The sequence below is a fragment of the Pipistrellus kuhlii genome, unplaced genomic scaffold (genome assembly GCF_014108245.1).
Source record: "Pipistrellus kuhlii isolate mPipKuh1 unplaced genomic scaffold, mPipKuh1.p scaffold_m20_p_13, whole genome shotgun sequence".
Taxonomy (NCBI): Eukaryota; Metazoa; Chordata; class Mammalia; order Chiroptera; family Vespertilionidae; genus Pipistrellus; species Pipistrellus kuhlii.
In genome coordinates, this window is record NW_023425438.1 from 19,814,039 (window position 1) to 19,833,548 (window position 19,510).

The 19,510-nt window shown below is 47.9% G+C and overlaps 1 protein-coding gene across 4 annotated transcripts in view; it reads left to right on the forward strand.

The window, feature by feature from the left end:
* PRKCE (protein kinase C epsilon) overlaps positions 1 to 19,510 on the forward strand; it is a 436,609-nt gene that overhangs the window by 274,877 nt on the left and 142,222 nt on the right. For 3 of the 4 annotated variants that reach the window (XM_036435210.2, XM_036435208.2, XM_045580706.1), the window contains 7 exons: positions 3,161 to 3,320; positions 5,325 to 5,359; positions 6,910 to 6,995; positions 8,349 to 8,478; positions 16,510 to 16,652; positions 17,560 to 17,619; positions 19,060 to 19,156. In XM_036435210.2, the coding sequence (XP_036291103.1) occupies positions 3,161 to 3,320; positions 5,325 to 5,359; positions 6,910 to 6,995; positions 8,349 to 8,478; positions 16,510 to 16,652; positions 17,560 to 17,619; positions 19,060 to 19,156 (711 nt within the window). The remainder of the gene's footprint in view (positions 1 to 3,160; positions 3,321 to 5,324; positions 5,360 to 6,909; positions 6,996 to 8,348; positions 8,479 to 16,509; positions 16,653 to 17,559; positions 17,620 to 19,059; positions 19,157 to 19,510) is intronic. The other variant, XM_036435209.2, reaches the window with a different exon arrangement.

A 19,510-nucleotide genomic window follows, 5' to 3' on the forward strand; every position in this document is an offset into this window, starting at 1 on the left:
TCAGGTTTGGCACTGGGGCTTGCCACTCCCTGTGTCTGTGAGTGAGTGCTCCCTGGACATGTCTGAGAGGTCTCTGCCCAAGGAAAAAGGGCAGGTGAGGTTAGGTCAACAGAACACCTACTGCAAGGTGTGGGTTCTTTTTGCTGCCCCTGCCACCTGCATGCAACGTGTCAGAGTCTTTTGAGCGTGGGGGCTTTAAGATAATTCATTGGGGTAAAAGCTCCAGGAGTTTGAAGTTCATAGAGGAATCAGACCAAGCAGACACGTGCCTGGATTGCTGTGGGAGGCTGGGATTACTGAGGATCTCGTAGCTGCTTCAGAGGACGTCTCTGCTTTGCTTTATCTCCTAAGAACAAAGGCTTTGTGCAGAGGGATGCGCTATTGGGGCTATTTCCACAGCCCGGGCCCCCACCCCTTTTTTGTTGCCTGTCCTGCTGCTTCGCCCACAGTGGGTGGCTGGGGACCTCACTGGGAACATGAAGCTCGCTGTGCTCTTCCTTTCGTTCTGTTTTCCCACACCTTTGACATAAGACTTGACTAACAAAGTAGTCTGGATGGGCAGGAGCAACAGAACCCTGTGAGGAAGTCCCGTCAGAGCCTGACCTAGCAGGATTTATCCATGGCTCCCTGTCTCATCTGCCCCCTCCCCATCCAGGTGTAGGCACTCTTCTCCAAGCCATCTTTAAAGGTAAATGGAGTTAAATTAGTTGGTTGCTGTATTTACCTATTAAACCAAAGTAAGCACAGGTGGCTAGTCATCTCTGCAAAAAGTTAAGGGGTAAAGCCCTCGGGGACGACTATACCTCCCCCTGACAGCAGTGCTCCCTTGAGAAAACTAGATTGCACTCATCTCCCTCTTCACTGAAAATACAGTTTTCTAGGATCAAAATGACTAACACACTTGCGGGATTTGTAAATTAAATTGCATCAGGGGGCTGCCTTACTGTTTCAATACACTCCTTGGCGAATCCTTCTGTAAAGGAATTGGAAGGACGCCTTTGACAAAGAGAATTCCCATCCTTGGTGTTGGGCTGCCAGGACGGGGTGTTTTGGTTTGTTTTTGTAGGTCAGGTTTGTGGCTAGGAAGGGCTGCTGAAAAGATTTGTGTGTATTTTAAAGTCACCACATTTTGCTGAAACCGGTTTGGCTCAATGGATAGAGCATCAGCTTGGGGACTGAAGGGTCCCAGGTTCGATTCTGGTCAAGGGTATGTACCTGGGTTGCAGACATATCCCCAGTAGGGGGGGTGCAAGAGGCAACTGATCGATGACTCTCTCTCATCGATGTTTCTAACTCTGTATCTCTCTCTTTTCCTCTCTGTACAAAATCAATAAAATATATTAAAAAATAAATAGTCACCACATTTATTTTCCAGTTTACAAAAATAGTAGAATATTCTAAATATAGTGAAAAGTATGAGGCAGAAATGAAAATCACCTATGATTGCACAATTGAATGATGATTGCCATATTTCTGTACGTGTGTGTGTGTGTGTGTGTGTGTGTGTGTGTGTGTGTAAACAGAACTAGGTCTTCGTGCGAGCATTTGGGCAGCTGGTCTCGACCCCTAGGCTGTGGCAGGGTAAGAGGGGGTGGCTTTCCACACCCAGAAGGAAGTCAGTGTCAGACGTTCTGAGACCTTAAACACCAGTTGGAAAGGGAAGGCAGACTGGGGGCTGGGAGGCAGGGGCCAAGCAGACTGACCTGTGTCATCCCTGTCTGAGGCATTCCTGAGGATACACTCCGAGTCCACAACACTCCGGTTTGCTCGGAGGCTGCTACCACTAAGAGCCCCCTAGACATGCATGGCCGCTCTTGCTCTCACACTCAGCTTTACCGCCTTCTCTGGATATTTAAGACACCCTTGCATTGGATAGCCTTTGGCTCACCACATGATCTGCACTGCAGGACATATTAGTTTCAAAGAGGCTGGGGAAGGGTGATGCCCTCCCCCCAGGAGCGACACTGTTTTGGGGGGAAGAGTGTGTGTGGGGGGGGGAGGGGGGGAGGGAAGAGGGGGCGCGGTTATTAGAGGACACAGATCCTTCCCAGTGCTTTTTAAGCTGTGCCATACAGGAGACCTTCCAGGAGCCTGCAGGCTCAGAGCCTGCCTCCCCTGCCCTCAGAGAAGCCCCAGCGGCTGCTCTTTTCCGAGGAGAGCTTGGGGCCTGGCTGGAGAGAGAGGGGCTGTCCCTCCCTCCAAGCAGCGTGTGCACAGTGAAGCACTGGCTTCTCCCCTGCTCTCTGGGGTAGAACCCGGCTCCACCACTTCAGGGCTGTGCAAACAGGAGCAGGTCGCTTGCACTACCTAGGCTCGTTGTGCAGATTCAGTGGGTTACCACTGTGTGACGCACTTAACATGCTCTGCTACAGAGTAAGTCTTCGATAAGCACTAGCTATTGCCATCAGTGCTTCACTCAGCTCAGCTGCCCTAACCAAGGACCACGGGCTGGGTGGCTGAAACAACAGCCATTTCTCTCGCCCAGTTCTGAAGGCTAGAAGTCCGGGAACAAGATGCCAGCGTGATTGGGTTCCTGGCTTGTAGGCAGCTACCATAGAAACTGTCTGCTTTCGTAGTGTTACACTCCCCTCTCCTCTGACCCTGGGAGAAGGCTCTTGGTGTCCCAGTCTAGGTAGGAGGCAGAAGAGTTGGATTTATTAGGCTGCTACTTCTCTGAGCAGGTGGCTGGGTGCAGAGGGAGGTCACAGCACTGACTCCACAGGGCTCCATGGGGTGGGCACTGTCACTCCAAGTACAGAGGGCCCTGGGCAAGGGAACACCAGCTGTCCACGGTCACACTGCTCGGAAGTTGCAATAAGATTTGAACCCTGAGCCTTCTGACCCCACACCTTACCATACCGAGGAGTGGAGCTATGGAGGAGTGGAGCAGCCATGCCTGGAGCCGACTGGGGGTTGGGACGGTTACTCAGGGTGCAGCTGGTGTCAGAAACTGCACAGTCCGGGCCTTCCCAGCCCGTGTGGTCTCACTGGAGCTGAGCGCTGAGGCTCCTCAGACCCCCGAATCCCTCCACCAGTGAAGGCAGCCCTCCACGTCCCCTCCCACGTCCAGGTGCCCGAGGATGGAGCAGCTCTCCCTCAGGAGGTTACTTTCAGGCGTGCTAACCCAGACTGTTCTCTTTCTGTTCTTTTCCTTCTCCAGCCCCTAAAGACAATGAAGAGCGCGTGTTCAGGGAGCGCATGCGGCCCAGGAAGCGGCAGGGGGCCGTCAGGCGCAGGGTCCACCAGGTCAACGGCCACAAGTTCATGGCCACCTACCTTCGGCAGCCCACCTACTGCTCCCACTGCAGGGATTTTATCTGGTAAGGCCCCCTCTCCTGGGATCTTCTAGTCATGCCTTCTCTGGGCCGAGACGTTGGGAGATTACAAACTGTAAAAAGTTCTGATGTGCTTTATTTCTCCTTTGTTTAATTGCAGAAGACTTTTCTAAAAAGTCTATGTGATTTGGTGCTTGGGAGGACGAATGGAAAGCAACTGTGGTTCCTGGTGAACTTTATACTTAGGATCATATCATGTGTCCCATTTAAGGAGTGAAGGTTTTATAACCAGCAATGTACTGTGATTGTGGTTTCTTTAAAAAGAATTTTTATCCTTAGAGAGACAAACAGGATTATTTACAAGTAAAATGAAAGAATCTTGGATTTGTTTTAAAAACGACTGTGGGAGGAGGGGGGAAAGGGCTAAGGGTAGAGAAGAAACAGGAGCAGCCATGCATTGGTCATTGTTGGAGCTGGGTGATAGGCCGATAAGGGTCCATCTCCCTACTTTCATATATGTTTGAATTTTTCCACAATAAAGTTAAAAAATACTCAACTGCCAGTATTGCTGATACAAAGCAGTTCTTGGTAGCTGTTGTAACACTGGTGCTGCTAGGATCCTGAGGTTTCAGAGTGAGGGGGTAGTGTTGGCTGAAGTACTCAGGGAAGGCTTCCTGGTGGAGGTGGCACGTCTCCTTTCATGATGACTAGGAGTTTGATAAGCAGAGATAGGTAAGTAGTAGGCCTGTTTAGGAGGTGGGAAGGAGCACTGGCCTTGGGGATTGGAGGGACACTTCATGAATACCTACCCCATGCCAGATTCTCTATAGGGCACTGGAAATATTTAATTAAATCTTCTCGGTATCCTCTGAGCTATGTATTGTGAACCCCATTTCACTAACAACAATACTGGGGCTCAGAAATTAAAGCAAGACTAGCCTGCACTCCTCCAGCTGGGAGGTGTCAGAGGCCGGATCCCACCCCTGGTGAGCACAAACGAAAGCTCGTGCTTTTTCTGAAGCCCCACCAGCCTTTCTGGCAACCTCTCTGAGCGCTTTGAAGCTGGCTGGAGTTTGCCAGCACACTTGGATCCCATGGGGAAGAGTGAATGAGGCCAAATTGCAGCATGAACCCAGCCGGGAAGCATTTGAATTGCCCTCGGAGGATGGGGTGTCCAGGAGTGGCTCGTCTCATCCTCGTGGTGTTCCAGACCTGTCCCTGAGGTTGGCATGGGGAGCTGAGGTGACACAATTCCGAGCAGACTCAACCCAGCGGAGGCAGACATAGCGCCCCGCTCCTACCCACAGACGGCCTCCTCCCCAGTTTTCTGCATTGTGTTTATGAATTGCATGTTTGGAGGGATGGAGGCTCTGAAAGCTGAGTCTTACAGATTCAGGTCTCCTCTGAACCCATGGCCAACACACTGAGCTCCAGGTGTCCTGAGTTGTAGCCCGATTGCCTTCTGGCTCCTCCCACCAGGCCAGGAGTTACAGTGGGTGTGGGTGCCCTGAGGTCAGGGCTTAGGCCAAGTTGATTGGTTTGTGTCCATGCTGACCCTAAACTGGCCCCAGGAGAGACTCTTCTGGCTCTGAAAGGAACTTCTGATGTTGGCCTTCACCCAAATGGCACACTGACCTCCCATTCCTGGCCACAGACTAACCTGTAATCGCTGCTGGCTTCTGGAAGGCCAGGGAGGTGTTTCCAGGATTGCCCACAGGAAAGGGTTGTGCGACTCATCGAGGCCCGCAGAGAGCACCCGGGTCTTGTGGCTTCCTGAGCACTGCTGGTCCCACTGGGACGGCTGTCTGGGTAGGAAACCAAGCCCGTTCACTGACCAAACCTTGCACCCCTCGCAAATGCTGAGGCTGCCCTCTGTGGGCTGTGAGGGAATCATTTTAGGGTAGCCTGCGAGTGGGAGGGAAATGGCACTGCTAGGTACACCAAGCGTGCATGGTGCTTTGTGGGTGGTGACCAGCAGGCGGTAGCTTCGTGTGGTTTTTGACCTACTAAAGGGTGATGTTACTTACAGTATTGTATTCTTCTTTTCAGGGGTGTCATAGGAAAGCAGGGGTACCAATGTCAAGGTAAGAGGTGCTGTATGAACTAAATCCCAGGGGGCCAACTGGCTCATCCCGGTCACTAATGCCGCTAATGCTCATGGGAAGTGTGTGCTGGGTTTGATGGCATTGAGAAGCTCTCCACAGTTTCCATTCCTGCTCCCCCTGGAAGAAGCAGGACCCTGTTTTCTTTTGTCACTGCCTGGTCATGATTCCTCCATGCACATGTGGGAATACCGTATTTTCTGGCGTATAAGACGACCCCCTAATTTTACAGTTAAAACATAGGTTTAGGCCTATCTTCGCTGTATAAGACTACCCCCTACTTCCGAGGCAACACCAGTTCTTTTTTTAATAGACCACCTCTCTGACTCTGGCCAATCTGAGCAGGTTTTTTACTAGAACGCAGTGTAGCTTCTGTAGATAAAACCTATGTTTTAACTGTAAAATTAGGGTGTCGTCTTATACACTGGAAAATACGGTATGTGTATTTGGGGGGGGGGGGGGGGGGACAGGAGTCCAGCTGGTCTGCAAGTAGCACTCCCATCTTTCCTAGGGAGACATGTGCATCAGCTAGAGGCCCCTTGAAGGTTCCTCTAGGCACCACGCCAGGTTCTCTGTATCCCATTGACTCCCTTACTCTCTCACTTCTGGGGATGCTCCCTCCCCTGCCTGTTTTATGCAGCATCCCCAGTGGTTATTGCCGATTCTTTTTTTTTTTTGCCTCTACTCTGGAAATCGTTAGCTCTTACACATTGAAAGCACACTCAAAGTTATCGAAGCTTCTGTTTGCAGTTCATTGGCTACCCATGCAAGGTTAAGTGGCCCAGGATTGAAGGGTGGGCACGTGATGTGGCCATGTGGAGGGTTCTCTGTGGTTTGGTGTGGGAGGCCATTCCATCTCCCCACCATGCCACTGGGTGACTTGGGTCTCACGGCTGGGGACTTGGGTAGGTCCTTTTGGGCATTGTTGTGTGTGCACACACAGTTACTGGCCTCTTCAGCCCCTCACCGCCCTCACTGCCCTGTGGCACTGAAGACAGAGCTCCAGACCACTTCTTGTGGAGGTAGTTCGTTGAGCGGAAATGTTTATGCTTGGCATGTAAGGACACAACCAGACCAAAAGCTTAGGAACTTCTGTACCACAAAATCTGTACCACAAATCCTCTGGCTCTGCTCCTCCTGACACACCAGCCAGGCCTGACGCAATCCTGAGATGAGCAAGACGCTGTCCTGTCTCTGATAGACGTACTGCGTGGAAGGGAAATGGTTCCCTGGCCTGGGCACATAGAAGCAAGAAACTTGACGGGTCCTCCTGGAACTGGAGAAAACTGCTGATGCCCTTTGTACATAAATGGCCCATTCTTCTCCAGAGCATGTAGGAAACCAGAATGGCTAGGATGGCCAAGAGCTTTGAAACAACTGCGTAAAGGGCTCTGGGTAGGGTGCTAAATTAAGACCCAGTGACAGAAGGGGCATGGCTCCCCTCGACCCTTCAAGAAGCCTGATTGAATCATGGGGTGGGACCTTCCTTCCCCCGCTTGTCGCTCAGCCTCCCCATCTCTTGCTGTTTGCAGTGTGCACTTGCGTGGTCCACAAGCGATGCCATGAGCTCATCATCACGAAATGTGCTGGGTTAAAGAAACAGGAAACGCCCGACGAGGTAAATATTTGCAGCGTTGAAGTCCCGGGCTTTCTTCACTGCCATCCCTGCCCTCTCCTGCCTCCTCCGCGGCCCCCGAGTAAAACCTTATCTCTCAGAGATCCCACTGCTTTCTTCCTTGTGTTGATCAAAAATGTAGGGAGTTGTCCACAGCCTTCCGGCACGAGGCACAATCTACAGAATGAGTGTGGCTCCGAGTCGGATTTACGTCTGTGGAGACTGTGCCAAGAGCTGTGTGATCCCGGAGCTCAAGCCTCCGAGGAAAACATGTATTCTTTTATCCATTATCTCATGGGAACAGCGAAGCGGCTCACTGACGCGCCAGTGGCCTCGCGCGCTCATAAACAGTGAGGGAGAGTCAACAGAGGAGCAGGAGCTTATCTTTATGAGGTGATGGGGGAATGGAGTGGAATTAGCAAACCCCAGAAACACGTAGGAGGCTGAAATAACCTCAGTAACAACAATAGCCGATATTTCATTGGGAGCTTACTGTGCCCTGATGTAAGCACTTTATCACATATCATTTAGTCCCATACCAACCTTAATGTGATGGATGTTGTTACCCCGTTTCCCCAAAAATAAGACAGTGTCTTATATTAATTTTTTCTCCCAAAGTTGTGCTAGGTCTTATTTTCAGGGGATGTCTTATCTTTCCATGCACTAGGTCTTATTTTCGGAGGATGTCTTATTTTCGGGGAAACATGGTATCATCGTCATTTACAACAAAGAGAACAGAAGCAAAGAGGTCAAGTTAACTTGCCCCGAGTCACACAGCTAGTATGTGAAGGAGCCACATTCAGACCCAGGAGTCTGCTCCAGAGCCTGAGCCCTTGACCACTGCACTATGTTGTCTCTTCATCTTACGAAGGAGGGTCAGATGGGCTATTGGGGAAGTTGCTGATGGTAAAGGAGCAAAGAAAATTCAATAGCAAAGCTAGGTTTCTCCGAGCTGACCATTTGGGAGAAGACTGTGCATGTCAGTATAGGGGTTATCTATATTCACAGTAGTTGATTTTAAAGCCAGGTTTTAATTCTCTGTGAAGTACATACTGCATAACCATAGGCCATTAGAATTGGGGGTCAGAGACAGCTTATAATTAGATGAATTTATGATCTTGTTTCCAAAGGAGTGACTGTCCGAGTTCAACAGAGCGGCAGCACACGGGTTGAAGGCATCAGGAGCAAAGGAGGGAGGCTTTCTTTACCTCTTTTCTCAGGGCAGTTTTCAGAGCCAAGCTAGGGCCTGCCACCTGCAATGACCATGCCTTCTGGAAAGTTCTGTAGAAGGTCCAGCGATTAGCACTCCAGGCTGCACAAGAGCTTGGCCATGACCGTGTTTTTACATCTTTGCAGGTGGGCTCCCAGCGGTTCAGCGTCAACATGCCCCACAAGTTCAGCATCCACAACTACAAGGTCCCCACCTTCTGCGACCACTGTGGGTCCCTGCTCTGGGGCCTCCTACGGCAGGGGCTGCAGTGTAAAGGTAAGGTGTCCCATGCCCACCCCTTCCCTCTGCCCCCCGGTGCCCCTGTGGTCTCCTCTTTTTAAAAATCTTTGCTTGTTCTCATAGCCTCAAAAGCAGGTTCCAGGTTTGGTGGGAGGACGGAGCACAAGCTCTTGTCAAGCCCCATTAATTTCTCGGCGATTTTGTTAAGCAGTAGCCGTGCAGACACCAAACTGGCCAAGGGAACTCCACCTCCATCCGGGTCCAAGGGGAGGAAGGGTGCCCCTCTCCTGTTAGGATAGTTAATGAACTGGGGAGACAAGATGAGCCTGGAAAAGCATAGAAATAATGGAAGGAAAAAATATATTAGAGCAGAAGGGAACAAATATTTTTGGAGTTGGGCACTTAAATGAGTAATAGATATTTCTCTGTCACAATCCGTGGTTCAGAGCCTACTCTTGGAAGGAACCGTGCTAGAACGCTATCACATAAGACATCGTATTCATCCTTCAAAGGGTCGTGATGTGAACACTATTGTCCCATGTCTCCAGTGAGGGAACTGAGGCTCCGAGACTAAGTAACTTATTGTTGTTACACAATTTTTCAGCTCAAGTAAGGTTTGAACTTTGACTCTTGAACTTTCCTCTATTTCCTGCTGACCTGCCCGTGAGTTACCTTCTGCACAGAGGGCCATGCTAAGTAAAATGGGTAATAGTACATAATATAGGACCATGAGCACTATCTGGGGGATCCAAATAGAGTGTCCAGTTCCATAAGCTAGTCCAGTCTACTCACAGAGTTGGACAGCCATGAACTATTAGGCAGGAGTATTGCATGGCTATTATTTAAAAACAATATTGGAAAAATTAGAAAAATAGTAAAGTATAAGAAGGAAAACTGAGGCCATGACCAAATTGGTCATTTAAGGGGTCTCAATGGGAAATTGTTAGAATTGGAAATGAGGCAATGTCTTCATTGAGAATAGAGAGGAGGCGACACGGAGGAGTAATTTATTGGATGTGGTGACCAGGCCCAGCTGGAAGGACAGTGACACCATTTGCTGAGAGAGGGCGCACAGGAGAGGCTACAGTGCTGGAGGCAAGTATGTAGAGTTGAGCTGGGGACATGCTACCTCGATGTACCTGTAGGAAATTTACATAGAAATGTCCAACTTCTGGGCATTCTCATTTAAACCTGGGGAGAAGTTTAGACCAAGCATTTCAATATCTAAGTAGTAGTTAAAGCGATAGAGTGGATGTCGTCCCCAGGAGAAGTGCCTTGTGTGTGAAGAGAGAGACTCGCACCTTGGGGTTCAGAGGAAGAAGGATGAGCCAGCAAAAGCAACAGGGGGAAGGACCTCAGAGGAAGGAGAAAAGGCATGGAGAAATGGCACTGTGGAAACCAAAAAGGAGAGAGTATTAAACAATTAACAAGGAAGCAACGGGTGGTTCCAGGAGGCTATTTAAGGCAGGAAGTGCAACATGGGGTTGGATTTAACAACGAAGAGGTCATAGTGACTTCATCAGGAGCTGTCTGGGTGGGATGGTGGAGATGGCGCCCAAATGCAGAGGCTGAATAGAGGATGGAGGGTGTAGCACTTTCAGAATGTCTAGTATAATTAGGGAAAAGACGGTGGGACAGGAGAGGTTAATGAGCCAGGAGGGAGAGGGGACCATTGCTACAGCAGGGGCAGAGGAGGGATGGGCCTTGCAGGAAAGATGGAGGCCCCTCCTCCCAGATGGAGGGAATGCCTCAGGGGGCGGCCTGGGTTCAGATAGGTTTGCTGTGTCCCGGATAGGAGTCCAGGGGGAGTGATGGGGCAAAGTGCTGAATCCATTGAGGGCATTGCGATGGACGTAGATCCTTTTTTTTTTTTTTTTTTTTTAAGTCATGGTGAGAAGTAGGGGTGTGGAAGGCATGAGGAGGGTGGCAAAGGCTGGAGATGGCTGTGGTGGGAACTGAGGAGAACTGGACCCGCGACAGGAGGAAGAGCCAACTGCTGCCACCTCTGTTGATTTTTCTGAGTTTCCCAGACATTCCTGGCTCCTTTTCTAGGATTCTAGCACCCAGCCCTGAGAGAAACAGAGCCTGCTGGCATCCTCTCTAACATCCAATGGCATTGTGACAAAGGAAGAAGCGTAAGAAGATAATGGACAGTAATCTTGAATATTTTTAGCAGAGGAGTGCTGAATTTTTGGAGTGTTGAATAGAGTTGCTGGGAAGCACAGAGCCTGCTTTGAATGGGTCTCCGATGAGGCCATGTCTGGGTTTTAGTAAATATATTAATTATTGATCTATCTAAGGAATTCAGATGAGAAAATACCATCATCTCATAAATACTGATATTTTAAGAAAGCAACCGAGACACATGGATGTCGTTGCTAACGTGTGGGTCCCTGGATGACCCTAGAAGAGGACATGACCCAGAGACAGTGTATTCAGCTCTGTTGGCAGGAAATACTCTCAAGCAAAGAATGGGAGAATGAGGTTGCCTAGAGCAAGGGTACCTGTTTCCCAGGAGCTCGGGGGACTGTGAGGGAGACCACAGGGAGACTAGAAGGCAAAGGCTGTTCAGTATGTAGGGCCTCCAGCAAAAGTCCACAGATCTTCCTTCTTCTGTTCTGTTATCCTGACTTGGCCATTTCCCTTTGCTCCTTTCTTACTCCTGTGACCCTCTTCTCCCCCTCCTCTCTCCTCTTTGCCTCTCCCCTCTCAGTAGTCTTTATTTTTAGACCATTTTTAGCTTTGCAGTGAAAGATACAGATTTTTTGCACATACCCTCTGCCTCGACATACCCTCTGGTCTCCCCACCATCAACATCCCTCACCAGAGTGGCACATTTATGACAATTGCTGAACTTACATTGATACAACATGATCATCCAATGTCCACAGTTTGCATTGGGGAGCAATGGATGGACATTCAGTGTGCTTTGGCAAATAGGTAATGACGTGTATCCGCCCCTTTAGTAGCTCACACAGAGGAGTTTCACTGTCTCCTCGTCCCGTGTGTTCATTTCTCTCTTTTGATTCTTTTTCAACCTCAAATCTTTTTGCCCCTGCAATGCCTTATCTATGGAGAGGCTTATGACCAGAAGAGGCCAGCATGGGCCAGAGCAGGGGCCCCTCTTGCCGGGGTCTAATAAAAATAAATAAAGACTTGGTGACAGCCATCATGCATGGCAGGTTGCCAGAGATTCAGCCAGCATTTTCATCTGAGCAATGCTGGGGTAGCAGGCAACTGGCCAGTCATAGTCTCTGGAAAGCTTTGAATGGCATTTCCAGTGTGATAAGGACTCCCTGTTCCCTCTCTGATGACACCTGGTGCCCATGTGACCCTATGGAGCTACCCCTCTACCATCCTTTTCTTGTCTTCTGCTCAGTACTCTGCAGTCAGTCACTACCAACTTCTCTTGCATAATTACACAATTTCCTGGTCATAATTGTTAATATTCTCTATCAAGAATGGCATGGCTTACTATAACTTGTTGTGAAATCAAACCATTGCCCTGGCTCACCCTGAAGGGCCAAATCACCCTAACACAAAGACACTTCTGCGGGCACACATAGGCCTGCCCGTCTCCTCAGGTGTGGCTCTGTCATCATTCTCAGAATCTTGCCTGCTTGCTTTGGAAGAATTCCCAGCAGGCTGACCCACCTCATTGCAATCCTAGTTTTCATCTCTGTTATGAAAAGGGTGGAAACATGCAAACCAAAATGAATGAAGGCCAGGATGACCCTGCTGCTGCTGCTGAAATACCACCCAGTAGGTGCTCAATGAATATGTGTTGAAAACTTGGGTAGTGCTAGAATAATGATTTCCCTTTCAAAAGAGTCCCATCAAGGCTGCAATGTTTCTTCTCAGGACAGTCATCATGCAAAACCAGCTGAAAATGAACACCAAGAGGCAGCCTGGAAAGAGAAGCCTTAGGTACAGCCTAGGCCTATGGGTGGCAGCCCAGCAATAGTGATGGGGAGAGGGGCGGCGGGCATTGAGGTGATTTGTTCAGCCCACATTACAGGTTCTTTTGGTTCCAAGTGGCACATCCGCTTGTGTCTACTGGTCTGCAGCCTCTACTGGTCTCCAGGAGCCCCATGTGGCTGCCTGAATCACCTCAAGTTCCCCAGCCTCAGCCAGCTTTGCTCTCTCATTTCCAGACTTTTTAAAAGCACTTTCATAGTCAGTCTCATGTCATTCATTTAAACTGACATGTCATTGGGATTTTATTTTATTATTATTATTATTATTATTATTATTACTACTACTACTACTACTACTACTACTACTACTACTACCACCTATTAAGACAACTACACAGCTTGCCCAGAAAATAACAGTTTTCTTAAGAATAAAAAAAGTCTCCAAAGACCATGTCTATTTTGCTGACCTGCCAACCCCGGCTAATTGTTTTGTTAGGACAGACAAGTCTAGATTTTCAACACCAGAGGGTGCCAGTGGTTAAATTATGCACACAGCTGCCCTGAGCAATGATCTCTGTGCCCGTCCTTTCTGTTCCCTATTATAATAGAAAGAAAGAAAGAATGGATGGTGGTGGGTTGGTGGGCAGGTGCAGGTAAGGTGGACTGAGTGTCAAGTGTAGCTGCTGCTAAGGGGAGTAGGACAGAGAAATTAGAACAGAGTGCTGTTTGTTGCCTGGGGTACATGCTGGTTCTGGATTTCCAGACATCAGCTAATGGAGTCAGTACCACGGCCAGGCTGTGTGGAGCTTTGTACTTTTTGAGGAAGCTCCCTCCCACCATCCCCCCTCATCCCCACTCCTCTGCCTGAGGTCTGTGGCATCTTAAGCTCCACAGCTCCGTGGGACTCTTGAAGCCTGGGTTGGGGGCTGGGAGGCCGTATCTGAGCAGTCCCTTCCTCCAAGCCAGTGACCAAGATACTCAAGGCCACCAGGAGGTCTGGCCGAGCCGCCTGGTTTCATTCCAGAAAGAGGTGTGTGTGTGTGTGTGTGTGTGTGTGTGTGTGTGTGTGAGAGAGAGAGAGAGACAGAGAGAGAGAGAGAGAGAGAGAGAGAGAGAGAGAGAGAGACAGAGAGAGAGAGACAGAGAGAGAGAGACAGAGACAGACAGACTAAGTTTTAGGTTCACAGCAAAATTAAATGGAAGGCATTGAAACTTCCTCTTATACTCCCAGCCTCCCCCACCGTCAACATCCCCCATCATCAACATCCCCCACCAGAGTGGTACATTTGTTACAGTTGATGAGCCAGCATGTCATTATCATTCCATTTTCATAAGGGTTCACTCTTGGTGCTGTACATTGCATGAGTTTGGACAAATGTAGAATGACGTGAATCCATCATTATAGTATCATACAGGGTAGTTTCACTGCCCTAAAATCCTCTGTGCTGTCCTTATTAATCCCTGCCTCCCCCTAACCCTTGGCAGCCACTGATCTTCCTACTGTCTCCATAGTTTTACTTTTCTAGAATGTCACATAACTGGAATAATAGGATGCATAAAACGTGTTGGTTTCTTTCACTTAGAAATATGCATTTAAGCTTCTCTCATTTTTTCATGGTTTAATAGCTAATTTATTTTTAGTGCTCAATAGTATTCCTTGTATGAACTTACCACAGTTTATTTATTCATTGACCTACTGAAGGACATTTAGGTTGCTTACAAGTTTTGGCAATTATAAATAAAACTGCTGTAAACATTCCAATGTGGGCAGGTTTTTGTGTGAAAATATTTCTTTTATTCCTTTTTCTCTTTTCGTTCTACTGTTCCCATAACATATACGTTTTGTAGTTGTCCCACAGCTCCTAGTTTTTTTTAAGTCTCTGTCTTTTTTTCTGTTTGGAAGTTTCTATTGATATTACTTTTAAGTTCAGAGATTCTTTCCTCTACTAACAGCCTCCTTCATATCTGCTAGTGTTTTTGTCTCTAGCATTTCCTTTTGATTCTTTCTTAGAATTCCAATCTCTCTGCTTAACATTGTCCATCTCTTTTTACATGCTGTCTCCTTTATTGATCAGAGCCCTTAGCATATTAATTGTTGTTGTTTTAAATGTGTAGTCAGATAATCCCAGCATCCTTGGTTCTGGTTTTGATGCTTGATCTGTCTCTTCAAACTGTGATTTTGCCTTTTAGTATGCCTCGTGATTTTTTTCTTGATACCGGACTTGATGTGCTGGTTAATAGGAGCTGTAGTGATGGTGAGGTGTTGGGAAGGGAAGGCTCCGTGGTCCTGTGAGTAGACCTGTCTTTCAGTGAGCCTGTGCCCCTGGACTGTGAACTTCATAAGTTCAGATTTCTCTTCTCTCGTAGGTGGGCAGGAAGGATGGCTAGAACAGGCTGGTATTGGGTATTTTTCCTCCCTTGGGTCAGTTAAGATCTGAAAACTATAATATTTGAGGCTCCCTGGAGTATTTCCAATGGTTTTCTTTTCCCTCCTTCTGCCAGAGCATAAGGAAATATCTCCCCCTCTTCCCAATATTCACTATGGGAACCTGGTAAAACTCACAGAAGACCAGGTTTGCCTAGAATTTTTGACCCTCAGGCTTGTCCTCGGAGACTCCAGCAATTGGCCAATTTCAGTTATGATTTCCCTACCACAGCACTGGTTCCCACAGAGGTTGCTGCTGAGAGTTTCTGTTCTGATTCACCTTAGTTGCCTGTCGCTCCCATTTTGGGGGCAGTGCTTTGCCCTGTGACCTTACTTATCTGAAAATTCAAGAAGAGTTGTAGATTTTTCAGTTTGTTCAGCTTTTTACTTGTTAGGACAGAATGACTACTTCCAAATGCCCTATGTGCTGGACTGGAAACCAGAATAGTTTGTTTTCTCCTTTGACGTACTATTCCAGAAACTAAGTGATGTAGGTCAAATGACATTCCAGCATGGCCTTTGTTCTGTTGAAATTGAATTTTAGATTTGAAAGGTGCCTTGGAGGTCAATGTTCTCTTTTAAAAAAAAAAAAAAAATATATATATATATATGTATGGGTTGTTTGTTTGTTTGTTTTATAGAGGAAGAGAGAGAGAGACATCAATGAAAGAGAAATAACATCCGTTGGCTGTCTCCTGCAGACCCCCTGCTAGGAATTGAGCTGGAAACCCTGGCATGTACTCTGACCCAGAATTAAACTAGTGACCTCATAGAGCTCAACTACTGAGCCACACTGGCTAGGCCAAAATCCTCATTTCCAGATGACATCTTTTTAAAAAATATATTTTTATTGATTTCTGAGAGGAATGGGGGAGAGACAGAGACATTAATAATGAGAGAGAATCATTGACCAGCCTTCTTCCGCACACCCCACACTGGGGCTCAAGCCCGCAACCCGGGCATGTGCCTTGACCTGGAATTGAACTGTGACCTCCTGGCTCATAGGTTGATGCTCAACCACTGAGCCACACTGGCTGGGCTCAGATGACTTTTTTAAAAAAATATATATTTTTATTGATTTTGTACAGAGAGGAAGGGAGAGAGATAGAGAGTTAGAAACATCGATGAGAGAGTCATCGATCAGCTGCCTTTTGCACACCCCCTACTGGGGATATGCCCGCAACCAAGGTACATGCCCTTGACTGGAATCGAACCTGGGACCTTTCAGTCCCCAAGCCGACGCTCTATCCATTGAGCCAAACCGGTTTCGACTCAGATGACATTTTAATAGGCTCTATTTGGGCATTCCTCTCTGGGTAACATCCCCACCTATCAACAGGGTAATAGAACGGACTGGGTGCATGTGACCCCTTTGGCTTCACAATCCAAATGAATGTTGCTTCAGATAAACCAATTAAATTCTTCCACAGTCAGTGTTCTGTTCCCTGAAAGGAAGTGCAAATGTGACATTTATTTAATTGAAAAACAGTGGTTATCTGTGTGTGATGGTTTGAAGGATGATTTTAGTTATGTATGGTGGAATGATGGGTGATTTTTATTTCTCTCTTTGTCTTTCTGCGTTTTCCAAAACCTATTAAATTCACATGCAGTATTTGAACAATCAGAAAAAAACACACACACACACACAAAAAAAAAAAAACAAAAAACAAAGCACAGTCTTAGGCCATGGACACTGTGACGTTTCTCTTTCGTGTCTCCTAATAGTCTGCAAGATGAACGTTCACCGACGCTGCGAGACCAACGTGGCTCCCAACTGTGGCGTGGACGCCAGAGGAATCGCCAAAGTCCTGGCAGACCTTGGCGTCACCCCAGACAAAATCACCAACAGTGGCCAGAGGAGAAAAAAGGTGACGGGCCACTCGGGGGTGGTGCTTCTGGAGCTCTTTGTGGGCCTGCATCTCTGCTCTGGCTTCCTGGCAGTGGCTTAGAGTGAGGTTACAGGACTGCTGGATTTGAGACACTGTACTCCAAACAGCATGTGCTTGAAAGGGGGAAAAACAGAGGCCAGGCAGGTAACATTCGCGGCTCCTCCCGTTCCAGAAGCGGGGGGAGCCCCAAGTGTTATGCTTCTCTGGGGAACCTAGAGGAGGACTTGAGAATTTCTTCTAGAAAAAGCAGGCTGCTGACTCTAGACAAGGAAATAGACGCCTCTGCCTCCAGAACTGGCATGGCAGCAATGTCAGTGTTTAAACTTTGCCCCCGCTATCGTCGCGATGAGGATAAAGGGATGAAGAGACAGAGCCACATTCTTTTCTAGGGAGCAAGCCAAGATCTGATAGCGCCGGCACTCGGCACTTGGCTGCCTGGGGACATGGTGAATGCCCCATGAAATGAAACATCTGGGCTTTTCTTTGCAGACCACAGCCCTGTCTCTGTCCATGTGACATTCTGAATGTCAGTAGGAAGAGATCTGTTTGCTAAAATTGTTTTTTTTTTGGTAAGTCAGGGCCATGGATGCAAACGTAGCTAAAGGGTACCCATAGCATTCGCTTTGAAGGATCTTTTTATCCTTGGCTGCTAACCTGTGAGATGTCACGATCTTTGAAAAAGCATGTTATGACAAAATCAGAACTGAGTTAACTGGGCAAGAAATCCTGGCGGCGGCGGGTGGACAGAGTCAGGCATTCTCAAGGTTTTCCTAGAAAAGCACGTCTAGCTCTGGGTGCCTCTATCATCCTGACTCCTAAGTGTTTCTTCTAAATTTTGCCGCAAAATACCTTCTGAAGGGCTCTGTGTTTCCCCTTCTCATTTTAGAAGCTGCCCATGCCTTTTCCCTGGTGCCGCTCAGAAGAGCCTTCTCCGTTGAATGGGAAGGTGTGGATTGTTTTCATCTCCTTAAGCTGCTGCTTCTCTACCTTCCCAATCAACAAAGCTGTTTCTGCGAGAGTCGCAGAAATGAAGTCTATTTTAATGGTTGGCTGTGAGATTCTGGGCTTCTGGTGGCTCTTCTCAGCTCTGTCTACCCAACTGGTTGAAACAGGACTTAAGTTACTGACCCAAGGCATTGAAATGGCAAGCAGAATGCCCGCCCCCAGGAGTGCTAGGGCCTGCTGAAGAGGCAGGATGTACACACCCCTTGTGATGACGAGGCTAGACGCACACACATTGATGAGCTCTAGAGAGAGACATTTTCAGAAGACATGGGTTTGTGTGTTTTTTTCCTTGCCAGGAGTAAATTGAGTCAATATTTATTGCCATGAGGCATTTAAAAGAAAATTCAGTACCTGCCCTCTTCCCCATATTTACCTGGGCATTGTCTGTCTGTTGTGGATTTGGGGAACCTGGTGGTAGGAAGCCAACATGGAGAAATTCAGAGAGAAGTAGAGTAGAAGACAAAGGGAGTTCAGTCCTGGTATTTTTTATTGCTGCGATGTCCTGATGCAAAAGCTAGACATAAGCTAAGTGAACTCAGTATAAGCTTAAGTTTGTATAAGAGGATGAGAGACAAGTGCCCTTGGCCAGAAGCTAAAAGGGCTTCTTTGCAGGAGAGTGGGTCGGGCTTGCTGGATTTTTTGTTCCCTTCACATTGCCCCTTGCAAATAGTCAGTCGATTACCCAGAAGGGATGTGTGCACCTTCCAGCTTGTAGACCAGGAGGAAGAGGGAACAAAATGCTTATGGTATCTTAGTCCAAACCTCAGACTTTAATGGGAACTTAAAAATGGATATGCCATCATTTGTATAAAAATTAGAGTTCGCTGGGAGTGTTCTTTTCAACTTTGCTAACAAATATCAGTGCATCTGAAAGTATTTGCTGAGCCCTTAGTATGTATATCATTTTGTATAAGTGACCAGGACGATACCAGTACCATCCTGCAAAAAACCTATAGTGCACCTGAGCAGAGAGCCCCACATAATATACACATACATGTAGTATTGGCTAGAGCTGAACAAGACACTGAGTAAATGCCAAACTGGGGGTAAGACCGTGTCACATTGCTTTGGATAAGGTAACTTGCATCGCTTGAATAGGTGAGGGGGATTTTATGAAAGGGGGTATGCTTGAGTTTTGCTTAAAAAGGTCAGTTGTATTTGGGCAGAATAATAATTGAACCAAATGAAGTCTCCTGTTTTCTTCCCTTCAATTGGCAAAGAAAACCTTGAGACTGTGCTTTCAGACTATCGATTCAGAGGTGTCACTGCACCAGCAACCCCTTTGGTGCTGGGTAGGGGATCTTGAAGCTTTTGATCTCAGGGAAACTCACCACCCTCACTTCTCATGCCTCTCTCCCCTCTTCCTCTCCCCCCTCTCTAGCTCCTTGCTGGCGCCGAGTCCCCACAGCCCGCTTCCGGAGGCTCACCCTCTGAGGAAGACCGATCCAAGTCAGCACCCACCTCCCCTTGTGACCAGGGTGAGACCCTCGGATTTGCTTCTTTACCTCTGAGCTTGGTCATCAGCAGTTCAGAGGAGCTGAGGCCTCCCTACCCAGGAATGGCCCTGTGTTCCCCGAAACAGCCAGTGGTCCTGTTGACTCATTAGCGGTTCCTTCACTCTACAGGCTGTCTTGAGGGCAAGACACTAACGGCCTTTCTACCTTAAATCCCTTCCAGGCCTGAGTAAGAGAGGATGCTGAGGTTCTTTCTTTTCCCTGGTTCCAGAGTGCAGAGAGAGAGGGCGTATAGCCCCTTCTTTTACCTCTGGGCCCCACTGTCTGCCTCCAGGCCTGTCAGCATCACTCAGTTGAATTTGACCTAATTCCTCTTGA